Below are 25,020 nucleotides of genomic sequence, written 5' to 3'. Positions count from 1 at the left end.
ACAAAAAAAGAACGAACGAGTCCACCCGAAGCAGAGCACGTGTTTTCTGGCTGGAAAATGGAATGGAATGTCATAACACCGCGAGCGAGCATCCGACTTCCACTGGAAGTGTGGTGCGCCTTGTTGCGCCGACTCGTACCATTCCAGGAACCTTGCGACGCGGTGATAACGAGCAGCTGGAAGCGCACGGACCACTCGTTGGAGCCTTCGGCGTACGCAGAGAGGGAGGTGTAACGCAACGGAATGGGAGTGGGAAGGACAACGGGAAAACGTTTTGACCCGGCCCGGATGGCGCCAGCGGTGTGGCAACTCAGCCGGGCTACCTTGTTCTGGCCGGGGAGCTTTTGACAGCGCTCCCGCTCCGGGAAGGGTGTTTGACAGTTTGGAGCGTTCACGAGCCAACACGAGCACGAGCAGCGCATGAACACCCAGCTAGAAGAGTGTCCCCGGCTGCGAGTGCCATTGTTTTCTTCCCGTTCGCCCGCCCGCAATTAGCTTCCCGTGTGTGGGCCCTGTGTCTGTGTCGGCGAAATTTTCCTTTTCCGTGGCCGTGCGTGTGTATGGGTGGGCGACCCCGGGGTTACTCATTACCGCTGTCATACGGCACCAAACGCGGATGAACGGTGTCGGGCCGAGCCGAGACGAAAACTGGTGCGCTGCGAATGTCATCGCCTATCGTCGTTACCCAAGCGCAGTAGTAGTGGCTGCTGATGTGGAGTTTGTGCCCGCGCGCGTACGTTTTGTGCTCCCCTTTTTCGGTGCTGAAGTGCTGAAATGCGTTTCAAAACAGGCTGATGCAAACGGAATTCGGTGCGTGAAAAAGCTGTCCCGTCGCTGGTGGTGCCAGGCGTGCAAAAGTGGTCGGTCTTTCCGACAGCGAGCAGGCAGGCTTTTGGGTGAAATGGTTGGTCGTGGTTTGTAGGTGAGTTGTGGCAGCAACGGCAGCAGGCAACGAGGGAGTGGGAGCGGCAAGACGTCAGCCCAGCGAGCCAAGTGATGGCTTTTACAGCGGGGTCCGCTACGGCCGTGTTAGTGTGTGTGTAGAGCTCGGGAAGTCGATCCAATGGTGGGAATAAGGTCAACAAGGTTCTGGTGAAAATTGAAACCAGCGGCCAGGCGCTTACAATATTGATTGTGTCGTTGTTGTTGTTGTCGTTTCGAACGCAATGTGAAATGTGAAGCGATGTGTGTATTGGGAAACAGAGGCTATTGATGAAGTGTGAGGATATTCCACCACCGAAACTTCCAATCAAAAGTGACTCTAACATGACCGCACGACAGTGTGAGTTATGTGAACCAACCAAGTGCTGTAGATCATCAAGATACTTTCGCTGAGATATCTGTACCTTTCTGATTTGAATCTAGTAGGCCTAGACTCAACAACAGTATGACAGTTGAAGTGAACAATCGGAAATCCTACCGCCAGTGGCACAGCAATATTGAAAATACTTGAAAAGTTATCGAATCTATAGCCCTTACCAAGCGTACAAACTAACGATTTTTCCACTCGAAGCGAGCGTGTGTGTGTGTGTATAGGTGAGTGTATATGTGTGTGTGTGCGCTGTGTAAGTGGAAAGAAAAACAGTATCAACAAACAGTGCCCTCTGGTGTGCACCGATGGCAACTAAGCCTGCTCGTATCGATTCTCCTTCGTAGCCTGTCTCAGGCTAGCTTCAGGCGGATATTTTCTTCTTCTTCTTCTACCGTCTCGTCATCATAACACCCGCCTCCCCGTGCCCGTGCAGTGATGGAGAACCGATATGTCCTTTGATGTTTCACGGACAAATCACTGACACGGAATGGGAACCGAAGGAATTAGTTCTACGATTGCATTGACAGCATTTCGGGAGAGAGGGGGTTGTGGACGTTCGGCGTGGGTGTCGAAGTGGTCTGTCGAAGTTTCCTTCCACTTGCTGCTGTCTTCGCGTGGAAAGGCATCTTCACCAGCCTACACTCGTTTGTTCGATATTTTCAGGCCCGGTACACGTGTATCCGGGACCGAAAATGCTAATCCATACTGCTTTGCACGTCGACAGCTCGCGAAGAACGATTCTAATGGGCGTCCCACACACACACACACACACACACACACACACAGACAAAAAATAAGGAAATAATAATCACCAGAAGGTGATACGTCCTGTCAATTTGATATGACCTTTTCCTTCACCCCTGACCAACTTCCTCCTACTCTCTGCCGCTCTCTCACTTTCTTCCTCTCTGCCTTCTCAGTTGTTGATGGTACGTGGGTAAATCGAATTACTATGCCATCGTGCGATCATAAATTAAATCAACATCTTTCGTCGTTGTACGCGCGCCTCTCGCGCCTGTGTGTCCTTTTGTCTGTGCGCGTGTGTGTGTGTGTGTATGTGTGTCTATCTTTCCCAGGGTTATTATGACGGCACGTGCCCTTTTTCGCCGCAGCCCCGGAAGGAGAGCGAGCAAACGAAAGCTTTTAATATTTCTCCCGCTCACTGTCCTCGCATCTTGTATTTAGCTCAACTTCCTCCCCGCACGAAGCGGTAATTCAATTTTCACCTATTAATTTTTGGCAACTGGCCCGGCTCTACGAGGTCTACGTGTCAAATGTCCTGGCGTTTGCTGGCATGCTGTTTCGTGGTTGCTTTTGATTTGTCCATTACAGGCCTTGGTGATGGTGTACTTCACTACTCAAAAGTCGTTTCAATCGATCAACGTAGGCCTGGCAGTCAAGCACACCAGCCAAATGGGTCGTTCCGTTTGGTAGATTGTTTTGATTCGTTTGACACTTCATCGACTCGACCGCACGACTCGGTCAGTTTTGCTGTGGTCCGTGGGTGTATGTGTGTGTGTGCATGCTTGGCTGGCCTGTTCCTGGTGCGACCGGATAATCGATACCGGTCGGCGACGAGATGACCCGAACCGCCACCAACCAACCGCCAGAGCTGTATCGATGGTAAACAGATTCGGCGTGCACACGCACCGAGCGGCCACCCTCCACAATGGACGGCCCAGACGACGGACGAAGCCGTCATTCCAATTGTCGCCAACGGTTTGGTCTCTTCTTCCCAACTTCCCAACTGCTACCGCCCCTATCAGTGCTCGATATCAGCTCGCTCGCTCGGGGGACTTTCGCTCTCCAACGCACAAACACACAAACACACGCTTGCACTGTCCCGGCCGGCTTCGGCTCTCTTTCTCTCGCTCCCTGACCTAGCGAACACGCATCAGCCGCACCCTTGTGCAGGCTTGTGCGATTTCCATTGCGACCACCGCCGTGAGTGAGGTTGGCAACGCCGGATAGGATCCTGAGGCAAAAATTGAAATAAACGCAACACACCCTCACATTGCGCGATGATGACATTTCTCCGGTTTCCTTTCAGTTTTTCCACCCCCATGAGAGCACCCACTCTCTCACGCTCTATCTCTATCTCGCTCTTACACGCATGCATTAAGGTAGATGTAGGGTATCTTTTCGCACTCTTTCTCTCTCTCTCTCTCTCTCTCTCTCTCTCTCTCTGTCTCTCTAAGGGGATGGAAAAATCGTTCGCTTTTCATTTTCCTGTTTTTTTTTTGGTTTTTTTGTTGCTGCTCGAGTATATGCCCCTTAATGGAGCCCTAATTATGGCTGTGGGTAGATTCCTGCCTTTTTTTCATTTCACTCGCTCCACACTCGCCACAAGGATTCGTGTGTGCGTCTGTTTGTGTGAGCGGAAGAAAATGGTCAGCGGGAGAGTTTTGCGGTTTGCGGTGGGGCAAAATAATTGCGCCACACCGGTATTTTAGCACGCGCCTCGAGCGCCAATTACGTAATCACGTACACACATACACACACACACTAGCTGACCGCGTTTTATGCCCGCCTCATCCACCCTACCTTCTTTGCGCTCCCTCGGGGTAGAGTGAGAGGCCCCGCATGGGAAGGATTGGCAAGCGCCGCACCAAACACACAGCTGTGAAGGATGATCGATGTTGCCTTACTTTGTCCCTGTTATTGCAATAACAGGTGTGTCTTTGTAACGGCATGGACATGACTGGGCCCCTTTGCACTATGCGTACACTGGTTAACTTTTGCCGTATTGCCCCCCTCGCCGTGCCAGCCCACCCGCACACATGCCTGTGCTTTCCTGGAACTGCAGGAACTGACCAAGTGCTGAAGATATATGATAGCGGGCAGCCTACTTAGCATGAAATACTGCAATACGTATTATCGATTATTCTAAAACGAGTAAAGTCGGCGTTTGGCCGGAGTAGAGAAGACATGGCCGTGAGGGAGGGAAAGCACGCAAGGAAATTGACCCGTTGCATTCGACTGGAGAAAAGTAGAAAAAGAGAGGAAGAGATAGAGAGAGGGAAAGAGAGAGAGAGAGAAATAGAGGGTAAGCATTACAAGACACAAAACCAGGACGTCCGGGAGAGTGATTGTAATACGAGCCAAAGTTGACTTAGGTGATGGAAAACGTGGAAGAAAAGAATGGAAAACTAGTTTGAAAGATGTGTACCGAAAGTATGCTTTAAAACCATGTGCAGGGATTTATTTTTCAGCTGAGATCGAACGGAATAAGATACTCATGAAAATATGGAATAACTCTTACCCAGTTTCTTCTTTTATGAAAGATACCCTGTTTAGTCGATAATTGATCGCTTTGGGTCGCAGTATACCTGTATGGGCGCGGACGTTTGGTATATTTGTCACCATTCATTTTCTTTTCGGCGTATGTCAAGGCCGTAAACTACACCTACCGTAAAAATGTTGTACCAGGGTCTGCAAAACATGTTTGAAAACAAGTAAAAAGAGACTTAAGGCATTGAACTTGTTCCATTGTTGTTTTTTTAGCATTTTGTTGAGTGTAACAAGTGTTGAATGTTGTACTTATGAGCTTTTCTTTTTTCATTGAATTTAGGTCTGGTGCTGGAGTAATGTGTTGGTTAATTGATTGATCGGTGAAGTTTAGTGAAAAAAAAACAACACCTAGTTATAGAGAAAAAAGAAGGTGATAAGCGAAATGTTTCAATATTAATTCAGAAGGCTAGACAACAAATGATGCAGTTGTGAGAGGGTAGTTAAAAAAGTAGCTTATCGATACAACATGAGAGTGTAATCTCGTTTTTGGTTTGAGGAAATTTGCATGAAATGAGTTCAATTTGAAGTCTAGCTCTGATTGAAGATCATCCGCTTCGTGCTTTAGTTTGTGGAATTTTGCGTTAGAAGGTGATTGGAAGAAGATTGAAGGTGCCCGTGTTAGTGTGTTTATCATCGACGACTCCCAAATCAAAGTGTATAAGTGAGTGAGTGTGGGTGTGTCAGTGCGTGTATCTGTGTGTGTTCTAGTGATTATTGATAATAGGTGGCTGATAGATGCCAACAGTGCTGCAGCTCTCACCACTCGTACTGCAGGGAAGGACCTCGGCAAAGCTTTGCTAGCAGCCGTCAACGGATACTTTTCGGTATCGTTTTCATTTAACCATCGGAGCGTCCCCCGAAAAACCATCACCACGGAATACGAAACTGAGCTTGCGGCCTTTCCCAGCCCTGCCCCGCCGTCGGCTGCTCCTATGGTGGTTGGGATGAACGCGAGACATCATCTTACGTCTTCGCTATCCCAAAATTTGGACACCCACTGTACCGAGTTTCCGGACGGTTTCGAGGAAACACTACAACTGCAGGTAAGCAAACTGTCGGATTTGTTTTCCCTCTCTTTCTTTGTGGGATTTGGTCGCAAAGCTTTGCGTTAATTTTTCCGCTCCACGGCCACCGGAGACTACGGATGACCACGTGGCCATACATTACGCGCAGCGAAGCTGTCATTGCGTTGTGCTGGCCGGTTTTTTGGGGTGAAGCACGTTTCGTAATTATCACTCGACGCGGAGAAGCTTCCATGCTAAGGTGCGATGGTGTAATGATACGCAAACTAGGGCATTCCCGCCAGTGTGTGGATGTTTGTATGTGTGTGTGCCAGCTTGCGACTCTGGTGGAAAGCAAAGCGTAAAGAAATTAACGCCAGCGCTGGAAAAACAAAAATACGAACGAAGGGTTTATGCGATAATTAATGTTGGGCGGCAAAAGTCAAACAATTGAATCAATCTCCCCCAGTGCCAGTAGTGCATGAAAGGCCAGTCAGTTACCGCCATGGCATGGATGGCAGTGGCTTAAAAGAAAACACAGAAAAAAAACTCCACTTGCAACAATTTAAGCGTCGTGCAGTTCATTTGAATAACCGTGTACGAAGCATTTTGTATTTTCTTTCTTCACATTTTGATGCGCTGAAAGAGGCCGAGCACTCAACACTTCCTTCAAGCATTCGCTCACTCACTAAGCTGCACAACAGTGTTGTTTTCTCTTTCCGATCGACTTCAGACCGTCAATAAGTCCAGCTTTCTGGACTGCGAAGGCAGAAAAGAGCCTCATTTGGGTGTTTAAGTGTTGATATTAAAAGTTGGAGACAGGTCGATTTATTTCATTCCCTTCCTCCCCACCGTGGCTTGATAATTGGAACGTTTCTAATTTCGATACGTCTTCATGCATGCCCATTCCCCCGTGTCCAATCGAGCGGATGAACCATCCCGGTGTTGGAATCGTTTCGATGCGAGATATTTAATTTCTCGAACAGCCAAGTGTATTATTTAGCTCTGTTTTTTGTGTGTTCCAGTGATTTCGTTTTGTCGTCGTAAAGGTTCATGGCATGGGTTTTGGATTATTAATGAATAAAATTCGTGGTAATTTGGGTTTCCTTTATCGAAGATCATCAGAGGTGAACATCCATCGCCAGCTCTTACGAAATTGTTGGTTGGCCAGTAGAGAATGGCATGATGATCTTAATAGGAATTGGATTTATCCAACAAAAGGTTAAGTTTTATCAAAGATTTTGTGAGGAGTTTGGCTATTAAAATAATGGATTCTCATTAAAGTATTGTATCATAATCAATTCTTTACTTCTGACTTCAAACCTTTCCAGTGCATGTAAATTGCGGTCGATGTTTGACACAGCGTATAGGACACCACAACCTTGTACTTCCAATAATTGCTCGAGATTGTTATAGAATCACTGTGAAAAAACCCCCCGTGTTTTTTATACCTCAATTAACTTGGCAAGCTTGAAGATTTATGGGAGGTCAACGATGCATGCATGGAATTTTATTGTTTTACTACTAAACGCGCTCTACAATCGAGTGACAACATTTGATTTGTAGCGTTTTCTCATATCGTTTTAAAATTGCTGTTTTTTGCACTTGAATCCTACAAGTTGCTGCTCTATAAAATGCAAATTTTCTGCTTGGCTTAAATTGATTACGCCTGTGCAATGGCAATTGGGACATGGCTTGAAATTAGATGCAACACCGTTTGCTGTGACAACATTATAGCCCCACAAGATTCCCACGGTGTTTGTGGGGTGGCAGCAGTACGATTTGATCCTTTCACGAAGGCCCACCGCCAAACAGGATACGGCCAACCTTAAGCCGACATTATTTTCATCATAAAATCTAGTTCCCCTACCGAAAGTATGTGTTCACCATTTGGAAACTACGAGAAAGCCGTACAACACATTTGCTTCGCTTCATTCCGGTACAGCGCGGAATACGAATCGACCAGGGTTTTGGATTTTATGTGTATTGTCATTATTTTGCATATCATTATGTGATACTTTGGCCTTCGAATGTCTTTTGCGCACTACCAGTGCGGACCACGGCTTCTCGCCCGGTCGCCTCCAAAATCCAAAACCCATTCAATTTATTGCCTAGCAGTATTTATTCATTTTGTCTTGCAAAAATTATAGTCAGTGTTGGGAGCGTTTTTTCTTACATCGGTCCACCGGTTTGGGTCAAACGGGCACAGCGTGGTAGGAGGGAGCGCGAGGGTAGCACTCCAGTACACCCAAACGCCACCTTGATATTATCGAAGGCACAAGGCGGCGGGTTTTATATGTATATATCGCTGCGAGATAGAGCAGCACGGGAAGGGAAGGGGTACGAACTGCCAAATGAAGATTGAAATATTTGCTAATGAGTCACAAACACGAACGTGTATAATGAAGACGATCGTTTCGGGTTCGGCGCGATCGTGGGACGTAGTGGCCGGTGATGTGGCCAATGCAAAACACCGCCTTGCGCGAGAGATAAAATCCTTCAACCGCAAATGTTGAGCATTTGTCGCCAAGAGATGCGTAATTATATTCAACATGGCCTTCATCTCGTTTAACATTGTCCCATCCCCACTGGTGTGCCCGCGCCATACGAGCCCCAGCTAAGCACACACACGCACACCGAAACAGCCCGTGTCCAATTTTGGGTTGTTTGATTTTATGTTCGTTTTTTCCCTCCCCAAACAGTAATCGACGTGTATGGTAAGTATCTAAGCGAAGGAACATAAAAAATGGCGCGATATCGATTGTATGAATTAGGAATTTCGTATTTATTCGTTGTCGGTTGCGTTGTTGGATACGTCTTTTTTTCATTTTGTAAGTGTGGCCTGTTTAACGATAGCAAGCTAATCGCAATAGAAACGAAGGTAAAGGAAGAAAGAAAGAGAGAGAGAGAAGCGAAGCGCTCCTAGTGTCAATGTGTGGTAAATTGGAAGTAAACTTTACTACGCGAACAGCCACGAAGACACGACCGATCGAATAGGATCCGATTGCTGACGCTGATCCAGTGTTTCGTGTGCCGATGGTTTCCAAAAAGTCGTAGAGCTTGGTGGTGGGACGCACTTTAATGCGATGAGCCCGGGTCGGAGGCAGTAACGACGCTTCGGCGGTTTAGATGTTAATTTTGGGGTATTATTTATTTTCTGAATATTTGATGTGATTTTTTGTTTGTTTGCGGCAGTGCCGCTGTCGTTTGTTGCTTCGGTTTAAACACATTTCGAAATGTCACATACATTACGTGAGCTCTAAGGTGAGGCGTAGTTTGAGATACAGTTTGGATATGGTCAAATGTGTGCTTTCGAAACAATTGGGAAGTGAAGCTGAACTTTGTTAGATAACGACTGCATTCAGTTAATAAGCAAATATTTGAAAATTTCTTTGTCATCACAAACTGGTTTAAAAGCTCTTCATGAAATTGAATCATGATTTGTCCAAGAGCGTGCGAAAGTTGTGACATTTGGTTCAATTTTCGATCAAACTGCTATTGCAAATTTGATTTTTATCGATTTTAGTGCGAAAAAAGGCTTAGATTACACTGTCCCGTATGCAGCAGAGGAACTAAGCGTGCGCTTTTCAAAGTCCACCAACACAACGCGAGTAACTCGGGCGGCCTACTGACCCATTGAGGTGTGAAATAGCTCGCGGGGTATCGCGCAAAATGTCTCAGGTCAACAACATCGTGTTGCTTCCCTCCCCTTAAAGGGGGGTGGAGACGCTTGGCGTCAATAACCGGCCCACATACGTGATCGATACATTCCTTCGCCGGTTCCTTGTTCGTCCCCGTGGCTAAACAGCCAAAATCCGTCGCACGGCGGCGTTCGAGATTCGTTCGGCGTGCTTTTTGTTTTCCACTTTTCCTTTCGCCAACGTTGTAGCGAGCTGTGGTTTGGTTTCCACCGTCTGCCGTGATAGGACGCACATTGGAAGCACGGTTTTTGTGTCAAAACCGCTGCTCATCGGTGTTCATATCAATCGTGCAGCAGAATAAAGGCTGGTCCGGCTTTGAAACCGATGTTCCCTTCGCTCTGCCCGGGCGAAACGATCGCGAGGGATTAATCGCATTCGGTGGCTTTGATTTGACACGAAACCGGGCCGAGATTGATGGATCAAGCCGTTGTCCATTCGTTCTTCTTTTCTCGGCTCCGCTGCGTGCCCCAGTGGACCGCACCTCTTCTGGCAAGTTCAACGGAAGGAAGGAAACGATTTAAAATGCCTCCGCTCTCTGGTTCGTTGAGTTGTTTTCGCATTGTTGCGTCACAATCGAGGGCCCGTCAAAACACCCATACACACGTAAACGCATTGATCGACACGATCCGCTGACCAGCAGATGGCCAGCCAGTGTTGAGAATGAGGAAACAGGCAAGACAAAGTTCAAGACACAACCGTTAGGACTGGTGCATGTGGTGAGGAATCGTGGTTAAGCCGCTGGGCCGAGGTTAAACGGTTTCGTGCTGACCTTCGAGGGGGCAGAATCAATCATTTCCGCCAATGGAGTTCAGGACTGGGGCGATCAATATACAAGGCATAGTCAGTTTTGATGCAAATTTGCCAAAGATGCTCGTATGTGTTGACTCCATTTGTAAGAAAGTGTGATTACTTTCAACATCTTCAGAAAACCATTAGCTGACCTCCAGTGACTTCTTGAAATCTTCACACTACACATGGTTAAAGTGAAGTGCATCTGCCTTTCTTCTCTGTAATGTTTTATATGAAATTTCAAAAAAACATTGCTGGATTATTCATGAACAAAACTAATCAGGCCAAACGACATGAGAACTACGTCAAATAGTGCATAAACACATGACCTAGAGTTTTGAAATTATTATGGAACCAAAAGCACATCAGCAACGACCATAAACAAACAAAAGTTACACAGCGAGATCGATTAACGTATCTTTCCGGGTGCTCCAGGGTTCACCAAAGGTTTTTTTCCAAAGTCGGTTCGCTTTTCCCTCTTTGGGTGATGTTTTGAGTCGCAAGCGCCACCCATTAGCCACAGCTCGTGATGCGAGCACAGACTATGAAGCCATCCATCAGCAACACGCTCCGGACCGATTCGTCGAATGTCGATCATCCGTCAGCGAGCTTCTTAATCAAGTGTGCTGCTGGAGCTCCAACGCAAGACACAAGCAGCAGCAGCAGCGACCTATCGACAGCTCGATTAATCCCGGGTCTCGGGCCACACGATCCGACCATTGAAATGGGGCGTACGCAATCGATTTGTTACCCGACACAATGCTTGAGCAGCATCATCAACACCACCGCGAACACACCAGAGAAACTTGGATAAAATTTGAAGCTGTGTGTGAGTGTGTGTGTGGGTACAGAGAAGCGATGTCTTCCTTGGGCCCGATTAGCAGTCAATAAGGTCTAACATGCGTAAACGATACGCGATGCGTGTGTGTTACCTGGTGAGCAGCGTCTCCATAACTCACTGCCATTGCGGAGATCAAACCGGTAACCGGTTCGTGGACAGGCAGTGGCAACAGAGCAACAGGGCAAGGAGTTTCAATATGGCGTTTTTCACAAATTTGTCTCACACCTGAAAGATGGCACCGGACCGTAGTATATTGGTTTTGAATCAAGCAAACTTACACAGCTCGACGTGAGTACCGCGGTTGGTCTTACGAGCACCACTACGATCCACACCTGTGTGTAGATGTGCGTGATCACACATGGCAACGAGGGAAGAGGATGCTCATTAAAAGCGGTTCGTATTTAACGTGCTTGTGCGTGTGTGCTGTTAATTTTTCTTTCGAAGTTCGAGGTATTATGCAAATAGGACAAGTTTTAGTCGTACCACCACCACCACCACCACCACCATCGGACTATGGATTTCGGTACGACTCTAATCGCATTTTGGTGTTGTTTTCCCCCTTTTCCTCTTGTTCATCTTCGTACATTGAAATCGGATGATTAACCATCGCTTGCGTTGGTAATGCTGTTGCAAAGTTATTGGTATGGTTTGTGTTCGATGTGTTGAAATTTTGTTTGTATTTCGAACGACCGATAGGATTTGGTTAAGCGTAAACCATTTTGTGTAAACACACGTACCAATTTATATATTTTTGGGCAGTTCAGTTGCATTAATTTAACAAAGTTAAAAAGTGTATGTCACCATAACAAACGCTACTTTAGGCACGTGGTAGCTTCTATTGATATAACGATATGTTTAACTGTACTCGTTTTGCGTCACTGGCCTGATGCGTCGTTAATTCGAATTTAACAACACGTTCAGCAGCAAATCTTTCTGCTCTTTCGACTGCCAACCATGGCGCGGGCTCATTAAAACGTAAACAGCTGCACTAGTCCGCTATTTCGGCATTTGCGCCAACACGCTAGACGCCATTGTCATTCACTGCTTCGTGGTTTCTTCTCGACCAATCCACCATCGCTTTGTAGTTTTTTCTTCGTGGCTGAAGCTTGGGCATATGAAAATTATTATTTGCCATGTACACTTCATTCGTACCTAGTGTACCACCCTTTTCTCGCTTGAAGTTCGTTTCCAATTGGCTACTGGCATTGCCACGGTTTGTCTGTTGCTTGGTGGAGGTGCTTCAAAGTTGGTCTCCAGTTGATTGTATTTTTTTACGATGCAAAGCGGATAGAAAGAGTGGTTTAATGTGAAGAAAAGATGCCCAAAGAGGAAAGGGAATAGAATCACTTGTAAAGCTCTAACAAACGAACAAAACCTATTGCAGAAACAAACAATATGTGCAATGCTTCCGTGGCAAACAAACAATCGCACCCGATCGCGTGCAGAAAGATCACCCCAAACGAACGCCACTTGTTTCGCAGACACACACATTCATTGTAAAGCCTCCCCACCCGTTAGGGGGCGCTTGCACCTAAACAGGGTGTACATCCAGCAGGGAACAAGCGTAAGAAAAGTACCAAGAGAAACGTAACTACTTTTACGAAAACGCACACATGTGGTGAGGGCAGCTTTCCAAATAGAAAGACATCGATGCCTTTGGCCGGAATGGAGAAAGAGACGAACCTGCCACAGAGCAGTGAAGAAAAGAAGAAGCAAAAAAGCTCTAAAAGTGGTATATTTAATTGCGTACGACCGAGAAGGCGGGCTTTACTGACGCAATTGTCATTAGAGGCAGGCTCCATTTTGGTGTTGTGTGTATTGGTGTTGTGTGTTTGGTGAGGTTGGGAGTGCATTGGGAGGGTTGTGTGGGGATTCGTTGCTAGAGCTCTTCAATTTTACTGCCACTCCCCGCCGAGAGTAGCTCTTCCAATGGAAAGAAGCGTAAAGAAAGGAGAAGCGTATGCGTTTTTTTTCTATCGAAACGAGTTTCATCTTGCCAAATCGCCCGCTAACGTATTGATGGTGTTTTTGGGGTACAAATGCGATTTTTTGGCTGCCCGAATATGGGATAGTATATGGGCGCATACGTGCTGCGTTAGGCAATAGTCGAGGTGCAATAATGCGTTTCGTAAGCGTTTTTTTTTTAAATAAACCACTCGTTGTTGAATGATACTAGCTGATCATCAACTTGCGCCATTGGATGAGCGATACACTGGCTGTAGTGGAATAATCTGGCAGTATTATAAGCCTCGGCTTAGTTGTTGTATCTTCGATTGTGGATATAAACATGTCAAAGATAGAATGGTATGTGTGTGTTTTATATCAAATCGGTGTTTGATGGTTGTATTCGCCATTTAATGTGTGTTGAAAATAATGCGTTTGGTCGTTCTCGCTTGACAACTGGCTATCCTTGAGCGCTCAAAAAGATACATCTTGTTTATTCCTCAATCAAACAACATCAACAGTCGTGTAATCATTTACTGTGAAGCTTTCAGTAAAATACCTTTCAAACTTGAATAAAAAATGCGACCAAAACACCCTTCATTCATCAACATAATTAGGCAAGGAAGCTGTGGACAAACATGTTATCCCTCGTTTGCACCTTTTCACATCCTAAAATGTTCAAGCTTCCCAGCTCGTGGGACGACCAACACGTGCCATTGCCTCTCAAAACGCGTGACAAGAGCGATCGTTAAAACGGCGGCACGATCTGAAGAAAAGTGTGGAAAGCATCAAGATATGATCGTTACAACCGTCAACAGTAACTTTCAATAAGCGTGAAAGTTCGCACAGCCACCGGCGACGGGGAATCGTGATGGTATTGGATCCCGAACCAACCTGCCAAAGGGCACGCGTGCGATTCGCACCCGCGCGACGATCGACCGTTTAGGCGCGTTGGAAGCTGAACGGGACTGGTAACATTTGACAAACGATCACCACCGACCACGTCTCGTGCGATGACTCAGCGTGAACTACGCAAGGAGAATCGTGTCGAATGAAAGGTGAGGATCGGTTTTCCGGTTCAAAGAGCAGGCATACTACTGTGTCACCTGTAAATGACTCTTCTATTAAAGAAATTTAATTACGTCCATCTGTTTGGCAGCGTCCTTCACAGTGAGATCTGTGTAAACAGCTCTTTAGCCACATTGCTCAATATAGTTTGCATTATAATGTTACGTATAATATAATTACTTAACTCGCCCGCCGTCCCACACCTCCACCGGTAAGCTCCGTAGGTTTTTACGAAACCCAGCAACAAATCAAGCCCATCTGATCCGCGTAGCGTGAATGGTATTTAATTGAAAGTTACCTTCAAAATCACCCTCGAAATAGGCGCTCGCGAGAGGCGTAAGGTTTAGTTGGGGCCGCTAATTGAAATGAACATGACGCAGGCCAACGCGCCAATGCCGTGGCTTGATGCAACGTCTTTACTCCACGAAACCCATACATTCGGGCGATTATGTGACAGGAAGGGCAGCAGCAGCAGCAGTAGTGGTCGCACCATGACGCAGTACGTTTGCCTACGCGCTCCGAGACGTTTTCACGGAAATTCCTCCTCACTCCCCTGCCTTGCACCACGAACGGAATTAAAACACAAACACCCTCTCTTTGCCGGGGGTGAATTATTTGAGTGAAACGTCATATTGAGTAAATTCCAAAAGCATAGCTCACCTCATTACCTTTCCTACCAGTGCGGGGAGCCGACTCGATTCGGTCGAAGCACGAGACCTAGTTCGGGCGTAATTGGGAAAAATGGTCATAACTAGATTTGATTCAAGGTGTGAATAATGTCCGTGAAGAAAAACGATCGCCAAACACTCCACAACCACCACCACCACCACCACCACCAAGCACTATACAGCTGTGGCTGCCGACAAAAATAAAACATAATAATAAGCTGGTGGTGTGGTGGAGTGTATTTTTCCGCCACCGTTTTATTTATTTTTTCCTACTACCGCACTTACCGAACCGATCGATCGGAGATCAATTTCATTTGATTGTGCTCTGAGTGTGTGTGTGTCTGTGGCTCGTTTCGGCTGTGTAATTTACCGAAAATGTATAAAATTTCGATCATTACGCGGCAAACACGTCGATGATTTGATGCTCTATTGTCGTAATGGTTACGATGTGGTTTGGCGCATTTTGGCTAAATTGACCGTTTGTTCGGCTACAAATAGTACGTTTCGTTTTAATAATGCGAATAAATGAGGAGCCTTTCTATTTGTTTTGACCATTGATTGGAAGGGGTTATTATGTGTATGATCACATTACAAAATGGATGTGATTATTATTTCGCGCGTTAATATTGATCCAAAAATCAATCTCTACTGTAAAGTGGACAAGATGGCATTAGTAAATGAATTAGAGCAGAACATTCGAGAGCACTTTCAAACTCAATTAGTACAACCGCAGACGGTTGTAATGATGTAATTCGTGGAATGTTCGCCGTAGTATATATTATATCCACGCGTTTAAGCAAAGATACATCCAGGTTACATCATCTCTATTTTCGTGCCTTACATGTATGATAAGTGATCTACGAATTCAAAGATAGCTCCAAAGACGAAACATCAGACTACTCGATGACAGATGGTAGAATTAAAACAATCTTAATTGCCATTCCAATAGATAGCGAGCTTTTATTGCTTTGCTCAAGCACACAACCCAAATAGATCACATTTCCATGTAGTCGTCAGCCAGGCCCGGGTCCGGTAACCAAAAGTTCCCAAGGTATCGATATTCATCCACATGCAAAGTGAACTTTCAAAAACACCGATGGACAAAAAGCGTACACTACACATACAACGCCCGTGCACGTCTCCCCATCTTGCCCAAGCTACCCGCATAGAGAGCGCGCGTATGAGATGAAAATGATGTCAAAAATAAATAAAATTTGTAGCCCCAAATTTACATATTTTAACGATTTCAAAGTCTTTGCTCGGTGTTTCACCTACTCCATGCTGGACCGTCGTACCGTCGCGGTACCCCCGTGATTAATCCCCTCAGCTCGGGGCATCTGGTGGGAATGTTGGCCAGTGGTGACACTCAACCGAGGGGTTCGTCGCTTGACCATATCGAAAATCTTTGTGCTTGAAGCAGCCTCCACGCTTAGTGTAGGATAGTTTTGTCTTCTTACCTGATGCTGTTTCTCGCTTCCCCGCATCGATGGAAGAGGAAGGTCACTTTGAACCACTTTTTGAATTTGAAAAGCTAGAGTAAAGCTACACTAGACGTGCAAATGGTGTGTCGTCCATCTTCGATCCGGGCCGTGCTACGTTTGGGGCGTACGCTTCAGGTTTATCGATACGGTCGATCGGTTCATTTGATCACGCATAGTAACAGGGGTATTTATTTTCGCCTACATGGAGGGATCCAAGGCCATTTTGTAGTTCATACGATGTTGAACAAACATTTAATGGTAGTTGGACATTTTGTGAAAAGAGCTGGTGTGATAAACCTACGCATCATTCAAATATAAAACAAAACTTCCCTAATACAATTGCACCATATGATATTTACACATTTTTTAAACTCACCCAATGCTTCATTGTCCCAGCTTTCTTCACATGCCTCCACGTATTAATAGTTCGAACCCGATAATCCCAAATTGGTGTATCGCAGCGTAAAAAGCGTGTGATTATTTCTAGTCTTCGCTTCGCCCCAGCGGTCAAAAGCCGTACGTTATGTGCCTTATTTATATCGTTTCGGCATTTTCCTTCGCTCGATTAGAGTCGCATGTTGTGTCGCAGTCTACCCCACCTGTCCCCAATCACACAACCCTTGCTGTCTTTTCCGGGTAGTGAATAGTTTTTTGAAATCCGTCTCACCACTGCGTCTCCAACCGGCAACCGTGCTCTGATCATTTGAATAATTTAAAATATTTTATTTTTTCTCATCTTTTTGGTACCACTTGGCCATTGGCGTATCTTGCCCGTGCCAGTACCTTCTTGCGCACCCCCTCAGCTCAACGGTATATGGCCAGTGTTTCCTTCCGTGCAGTGAGCAAAAACGGGACGGCGCCTGTAAATTGAGCTTCATTTTTCCCGCTCTAGTCCATCCGGGAACCGGGCGTTGTTGTTTCGTTAGATTTTGACCAATTTATAGAGAAAGAGAGGAGTAGAAAATAAGGCACTGTACGTCCCACGTCCTGTCCAATCCAGCGTAGCTAACGCTTTTCCCATTTATTTTCCCCTCGGGGGCTTCTTCTTCGTTTGCTCGCACCCGGTTCGGCTAAGAGTTCAACGGCGAGTGTCACCTCTGTTTCTCTTTCTCTCGATCGGGCGCGATGCTGCGCATATGCGTACATTATTGGTCATTACCGCGCTGTTATCGAGCTTATCTTGAATCTTGGCCTTTCCTCGTTCGGTTTACAATGGTCGAGGAGGGATGGGTTGGGGTGGAGATCTTTCTCCAGTCCCAGCATCGCTGGCCCGTGTAGATGTAATTTCAGGTGGATTAATTTATGACGACGCTGTCGGTAATTAATAGTTTAGTCCCTGCACATCGATGGCAACACCAAACCTTTTTCCTGTTGGCGGGGTACAGAAATATGCCCAAGATGGAGCGGACAACAAAGGAATGGTTTTTGTTTTGTCGTATTTTGCTCATTGGAAGCCACGAGCAACCACCATTCGTTGCGCCACATACAGCGATGCTTGTTCCTAGATCACGCGGTTGGGCAGTGATCATAAGCACCGACCCCGGCGTACACGCCTTTCCCACGAAACGCACCCCGGCTTATGAACTGAATCGAAAGCAAAGCATAGCAAAAAAAGCACTGAAGACGATTCGGACGACATATAATGGGTGGATTTTTTTTTCAGTGTTTGGTGGTCGGATGTAAATAATACGATCAGATTGGTGAGTGTGAAGTGAGGGAAATGCTTGGCGGTGCAAATGCGGAGGTGAAGATTTGACTACGACCGAAAACAAGTAAGCGATAGATAAAGAGACATGGCAGAATGGGCAAGATGGAGACTGCGAGCGGTCAACATAGCGGATTCCACCCGAGCTGGGGCGGAAGTGGCATTTGGGTATGGATTTTAAGGTTGAAGTTTTGTTGCTTTGTGTTGCGCTCTTCTCATGAGCGAAATCGCATGCAAGCGCACGTGTGTGTGTGCGTGTGTAGTTTATTTTTGCAAATGGATGATCAGGAAATGGTTGATGAAGAAAAAAAGAAACTCCAACTTTCCCAAATGATAGCTTGATTATAATGGGCTGTATCTATGAATAGTGGGGATTAGAGTAAATCTGGATTTTTCCTTCATGAAGCTTATTTACGACTTGAAAAGTGAGAATATAAAAACTGGAGTTCAAATAAAGTATAAAACTGTTGCAATACCTAATTGTGAATCTAATTAAATTTTTAATGCAAAAGCAGAAACTATCTAGCATTCAAACAACCGACGTTCTGAGAAGCTAAAATGCTACGTTCGCTACGTTTTCAAACGAACTGCTAGAACGAATGGGAATATGACAAGTAAATTATAATTATAAACTCAACATTCGCACTAATACACGCTCACTCTCATACACCGCTGCTTCTACTGGTCCACGGAACGGGAGGAGTTGAAACAATTTGACCGAGCAAAGAGCGATGAAGTGTCAGAATTGCGAAATTGAGTGAGATAATATTCGCTACTCAACGGTTCACCCTTCCGTGCCACTCCACGCGAATGATTGAACGAAACGCACGAGGGCGAGAAGGATTAATTTCCATCTTCCGAATTCGTTTCGATGCTACTCGATGGATTAAACGGCTCGCAAGTCAATGCGAACGTGGCAAGGCTTGGGGAGTGCAGGCTGCTGTACGGCGGTGAAACGCGGTCGACGTTTTGAAAGTCATTACGGATATCTCGGGAGTACGTTCTGTACGCTTGAGCAGTGTACGAGGTGTACGAGGAGTTCGGTTTTCAGTTCCCGGGACACGAGAAAGCTTTCAAAATCCTGCCGTGTGTTGCGTCGGGAGGAGTGTTTCAAAGTAAATGCAATGGTGTTTTTTTCTTGCCAAGGAGAAGAGTGTATTGCGGAATGGGAAGGAACAGTCAGGGCAGAATATGAGCATTGAGAAGTTGGTAGTTGTTTTAGTGGTTCGGCTTTGGCGGTGTAGAATTCAAACGGTCATCATGCTGACACTTGCCGGGACTGAAATGAAATACGTTGTGCGTGGTGCGAATAGAGGTACGAAGGATGGAATTGGTTCAACAGTCGAAGAACAATCACAGAGCAGCGTCGTGAGGCGGCATCTTGCGCAAAGAAGCAATCCGATGTATGAAAATGTGTTGTTCTTCGTATCCTTGGCGCAAAAAGGGTTGGAAGCTGAGGGCAATAATTGAGAAGTGCTTTTCAAATTTCAAACAATGTCTGAGATGATCTGATTTAATATATGTATTAATCTTGTCATTAAAGTCATAACCATAAGAAAATATTAACTAATTTAGGTACTGAATAACAAAAAAATTAATAAAATAATTGAGCTTAAAAACATTATCTATCTTTTTTAAGCAATACGGCAAAGCCGTCCCTACTGAATAAAAAAAACATTATCTAAAGCATATTTACCGTATTCATCATCCAACTACCCTCGCTTATGATTGACACTTGAGCAACAATTTCAATTATAAATAAATTAGCTCTGTGTAGCGTAACATGAGGACCTGATCCGTGCACACCATCATTAAATAAATCGGCATAGACAGACGAATCGGGAAGTTGACGCGACACCCATCCATCCAAACTAACTCAGTTGGAGAGCACCCGGAGTGAGACGGAAGGCAGTTACACAAAAATCAAAACTCGGTGGTTGACCCGGCTCCGACCAGACACTGGCGCGGTAGCACGCAGAGGCCCAAGCTACCCGTACCTGACGCGGTGGATCGCCTCTGACAGGTTTCTAGCATCATCTTCACTGAACGGGATCGATCAAGCTGGTCATATAGCGAACCTACCGAAGAGATTAGAGGCTTAGTCTTTTCCATCTCGTTCCTCGTAGCCCGTCATAGTGAAGCATAAACCCACAGAGAGGCAGAGATCTATCTCGGTATGTACGTATGTAGCCGTGGAATGGAAGCGATCCTTGCAATAAACATTGGCCACACTGAGCCAACGTGTCATAAAGTAATAAAAATTACACAATCCTTCGCTTTTTTCTTGTTCGTCTGCTATTGTGTAGTTTTGTTTTTAACTACGTTCCGTTGTCATGGCAGCCGTCAGAGCTTCAAGATTTTTTCTTTTGGTTAGCATTGTTCTGTCTGATGCTTCACTGAATCATTCGGTAACAAATTCTCTCAATTATTTATTGTTTACAGCATTTTGCTATGTACCGTTTTTCAACAACAAAAATGCTTTATGCGATGGCATTATAAGTTTTGCAATGGATTGTTTGTATGAGCATAGGCAATTCGCAGCAAACAGCTCAACACACATTAAAAGCTTAAAGATCTCCAAAGCTCCCACATTGAATTATTGTGTAATCGATCCATTTGGAGCTTGGAGTTCCTCGAAAACTCGCTTCTCAACATCATAGCTCACACGGGTCCAAAATCAAAGCATTATAAATAACGTATCTTTCTATGCATACACCTTTTCCTATGCGATTCGCCGCATCTGAGTTCATTATCAGAAACATTCCCAAAAATAACCCGCTAGTACCGGCTTCGGTTTCGGCTGCTGCTGCCCGGCTTCTTGTACCGGGACGAATGGGTGTGAAGGATTTATGGCCTTTCTTTGCACTGTGCCTAATACGCGCCGCCTAGCGGTAGGATGCGGACATATTTTCTGACAACAAACGGTGAAATATTTGTGCGCTTAGAATCAACTACGGACTGCTTGTGACTGTGTTTTCTTTATCCGTTTTCCCCAAATACGGCATATTATAGGACCTTAGAGAGACAGGGAGAGAGCCAGCAGGGTAGATGTGTCATAAATAAAAGCCACCTAGTCGTAAGCCCTCGGCTCGAAAGGTTTTTAATCGGGCTCTTCGCGTCAGCCATTTTCTTGCACGCAGAGATGGTCTGTGAGTAATTTGTGAAACTGGCCCCAAACCTCTATGCCGCCCGAGTTGGACGGCAAGAAGTGTCTTTTGTAGTTGAACGAACCAACGAATAAAAAAATGGGGAGATACACAGTTTATGGAGTCCATCGGGCAAGTGAGAATTAAGGCGGCCGTGTAAAAACGACACGCTGGGTGGAAATGAGGGTGGTGAAGTAAATATTGCCCCCTTCCTGTCGGGTTGTGATACTGTCCCGATGGGACACCGAGACGGGAGATGAAAAACAAAACATAAAACAGAGAAAAATCAAACGCTCAAGTTTAAAAATCAAAAGCAATAAATATTTATCACCATCGTCTTCCCGCGTGCGTCCTGCGTTTCCCGCCCTGGGTATGGGCCGTTTTTTTCCTTTCTCCCCTGCTGGTCGTTGAGTCTCATCCCAAGGTGCCCATTTCCAAGCGAAGATTGCGTGTGCAAGTAGGACCCCAATTGGTCGTAGCAACAAAAAGGGTAAGACGAAAAACAACGGCCACCAAACAGACCTAGGATTCGTGTTTGGCTTGATTTGAGATGTTGTGGCTCTTCCGTTTCATCTATGAGGTCTTTACTCTTTCATTACCGGTTTGTTTCGGGCGCTGGTTTTAAAACTGCAACATGAGGGGGAGAGACGACTCAACCGAGCGGATGGCAAACGGCGAGGTAGCTGATTATATTTTCGGCTTTGAAACGTTTTATTACAGACACTTTTTCCGAACTATTAACGACTGATTGTTTATCCTGCCATAGTGGTGTAGCGGTGTATGGTGGGCTATAGGATTAATCTTCGAATTGCGTTTTGGGGGAAGAAAGATTCGTTTCGTTTAATAACGCTTTTAATGGCAGCGAAAAAGATGAGTCTTCTAAGAAAATTGTTGCAAGATTATATTGAAACACAAACAACAAATCATTAAAAAAAGTTTTAATATATGCTGCTAGCTTTCAAATGTGCATTCAATTCTTCGACATAGTATTTAATTATGAAAATACACCTTTAACTTAATTATTATTTGTCGATCGAAATCAACAACCGTTATGGCTTCTCGAAAAGGCAATTAACAGCTAGCCAAGTGTCACCGGAGGTCGACGACACAGGGGATTTGCAGTGCAGGCAGACAAACACACACACATACGAATGCTAGAAAAAAGATTGTTCCCCTTTCATCCCTCCGATTCTCAATCAGTCCCGTAAGTGGTCCCCGTTGGATGCTTGGGCCACCTTTTCGGATCGCGCTTAATGTGCCCACAGTAAATCACTAATGATTTACTGCTCTTAATTTACGCCCGATCGTAGTGTTGCGGTGGCCCCTCCCCATTGGTCACGGGGTAAAGGGAGCACGTAAAAGTGTCCCAAAAATGTTTCTCGTTGATGCTGGTGGCCCAACCGATCGAACGCAGCGGTGCAACAGGAGAGAACATTTACATACACCATCGGGCAAGATGTGCCGCTGGAGAAGGGGAAAAAATACACCTACGAGATTTACCTTTGGTTGTGGTATAGAGTTTGTAATTTACCGCGCATCAGTGATATATGAAAAGTTAGCCATAAACACTACGACGACTACAGTTGTGGTTGAAATATTAAGAAGGTACGAGGAAAAGAAAGAAGCATCTACTAGTCGGAATAGAAAATATGCAAGAAAGCGATAAAAGATGAAATGTCCCTCGGTGGGGATGGTGCTTATTGCTCTTTTCTCCTGCTTTATCAACACGCCATTAATAAACGTGCACCCGATATTTGAGCACTTTCTATCGGAATGTCCCGGGCGTGGTGGTGCGGAAAGAGGTATGAGCACAGAAAAGAGACGGCGCTCGATTGGGTTTGATCAACCTTGGGATGATGTTACTTCCACATTTCTCTGTCTCTCTGTGTGTATAGGTGCATTGCTGGCAGCATAAATACCTGTCACTGTCCTCACCGCCCTCTACCGTCCTACGCACGCACGCACGGTCATCGTGCTCAATGCTCTCCGGTGTACCGGTGGGTATGATAAAAGTAGCGAGAAAAACATGCCAACCAGTGTGTGTGTGTGTTTGAGAGGTTCGCTGTCATGTTGGCTTTAGAATGACGCACGACCACGCGCGGCAACTGGTACAGCGCCCGAATGTCCGTGCGTAATAAATATCGACAAACACTACGGCTGCGGATCGAGCTCTGCCAGCATTATATCTATGATGAGCAAGATGAGCAAAAGGACGAAGAAGAAAACGCTCGCCTTCAGTGCTTCTTCAATGAGATGGTATGGTGAGATGATTTGGTAGAGAACAGTGAAGGAAGGAATGGAAATGAATAAATTTTATTACACCGAATTAGAGGAAAAATTCTCCAGTCCCTGCCAGTTAATAAGGGCGAGCTAATGGAAACGAGTGTGAGCGTGTGAGGAGAGCTTTCTAATAGCACGAGAAAAAGAGGATGGAAGGCAAATTTCTTTGGACAGAATTTCCAAGACGCACAGAGAAACAAAACAGGAAGATGTGGAATGTGGTAAAACTATCACCCAGTGCTCGCGGAGGTGGCAAAGAAGGGAGGGAAGACAATGTTGCGAGCCGATAACTCGCACTACCATCCTGTACGAGGCGAACAAAGAGAAGCATATGTGTCCAAAAGGGAAACAGAGTGAGAGAGAGCGATACAATCGAGAAAAGGTCAACATTTTCCAATAAATCGAACGGAGCGTGTGTGCGGACTAGCGAGAGGGCAACGGGGCGCTCTTCTACAGCATAAAATCACGAGCATACCTTCCAACTACCGCGCGAGTCCGCCGTGCGCGAGTTCCCGGCCACCGTAATGGTAGCACCGCGAGTCCCGCGTAAAAGATCCGCGATAAGCCGTCTCATTTAGCCGCTACACTTTTGTACTGATGCCAAACGGTTGCTGCTGCTGCTGGGCGATCGGGCTGTTGGTTGCTTGATCGGTTTAGTTGGTGTGATTAGGAGCTTGCGGGAGAAAGCGCAGCATGGCGGACAGTACATTGGCATCAGCACATTTGTTTTGTGGTGTTGATGGTTCTGTAAAGGAAATATGTTTAAGCAGATAACGTAAAGATCCTTTGGGTAGGATAGGAATTGAGCAAACAGTGAAGATCACGTTGATTTGTATGAGGCAAAATTAATTATCAGTATTTTAATTGTATCTCTCAAAAGTAAAACTAACTGAATGCTGTACGCATGGTAATATTCAAACGCGATGGCTTAACGCTTTTTTCAACATGTCGGATAGGGAAACACTAGACGATTGGCGATAGGCTCTAAAGGTGGTAAAGTTTATTGCAGGTACGGTAACCGCTTACCCCTGCGCTCAGCCAAACGTCCAACGCTTCGACCATTTAATCGTAGCGCTCAGTGTAGATGTTGGCGTAGTTTCTTTTACTTCCCCTCGCTCCACCTGCACAGCCACTAAGGGGCAAACGTTCACTAAATCGAGGACAGCGGAGGGAAATGATCGATCGCGGCAGCGGCAGTGACAGTGGAGGTGAAGGAGATAGATCGTGGGGCACCCGAATCTTCCCTCCCCAAAAAACCCACTTGCACAGGAGAGGTTTGTCGATGGCGCGGAAGGTGGCTGCTGACCACCGAAAATGGGAGAAGCAACCACACGGAATAGATAAATTTATTCGATTTATTTATTAGACTTATCTTCTTCGATTTTCTCTTTACTGTGGGTTTTTTAGTTGTTGTTGTTGCTGTGACCCGTTTGCGTCCGGCGGGTTCGTCGCTTGCTAGCCGGTTGGAATCCTTTCTGGGCATTAGGCTCAAATTTGAACCTCACCGCACTGTACTACAGCGTGGAATGGTAAATGTTGAGAACACGGGAAAGGGGAACCGGGTGGGATAAAAGGCATATAAATGGAAGAGGAAGACACAAGAGAAACAGAAGAGAGAAAGAGAGGAAGAGAAAAAAATCCGTGCATGTCGTTGCCGGATGCTGGGGGGATAAGTTGTTTGCGTTTGTGTTTTATTTCTGGTTGTATAAAATTACCGAATGAAGTCCCCGCATCGTCTGCACCACTGTCCACTACCGAAATAAAAAATTGGGATACAAAAGTGTTCAAAGCGA

At 45.7% G+C, this 25,020-nt stretch overlaps 1 protein-coding gene across 9 annotated transcripts in view; it reads left to right on the top strand.

Annotated features, from left to right (window-relative positions):
- The first annotated feature begins 645 nt into the window (after window positions 1–645).
- Window positions 646–25,020, top strand: part of LOC121595183 (voltage-dependent L-type calcium channel subunit beta-2) — a 104,888-nt gene continuing 80,513 nt past the window's right edge. For 2 of the 9 annotated variants that reach the window (XR_006005132.1, XM_041918923.1), the window contains exons 1-2: window positions 655–922; window positions 4,884–5,646. Coding sequence is in view for 7 of the 9 variants with exons in the window: in XM_041918923.1 (XP_041774857.1) it covers window positions 5,536–5,646 (111 nt within the window). In the remaining 2 variants the exon portion in view is untranslated. Of the gene's footprint in view, window positions 923–1,055; window positions 1,078–1,387; window positions 1,537–4,883; window positions 5,647–11,254; window positions 11,329–25,020 lie in introns of those variants that run through there. The other 7 variants (XM_041918910.1, XM_041918908.1, XM_041918919.1 and 4 more) reach the window with 7 other exon arrangements.

Source organism: Anopheles merus, chromosome 3R (genome assembly GCF_017562075.2).
Source record: "Anopheles merus strain MAF chromosome 3R, AmerM5.1, whole genome shotgun sequence".
Lineage (NCBI taxonomy): Eukaryota > Metazoa > Arthropoda > Insecta > Diptera > Culicidae > Anopheles > Anopheles merus.
This window is presented reverse-complemented; position numbering and strand designations above follow the sequence as displayed.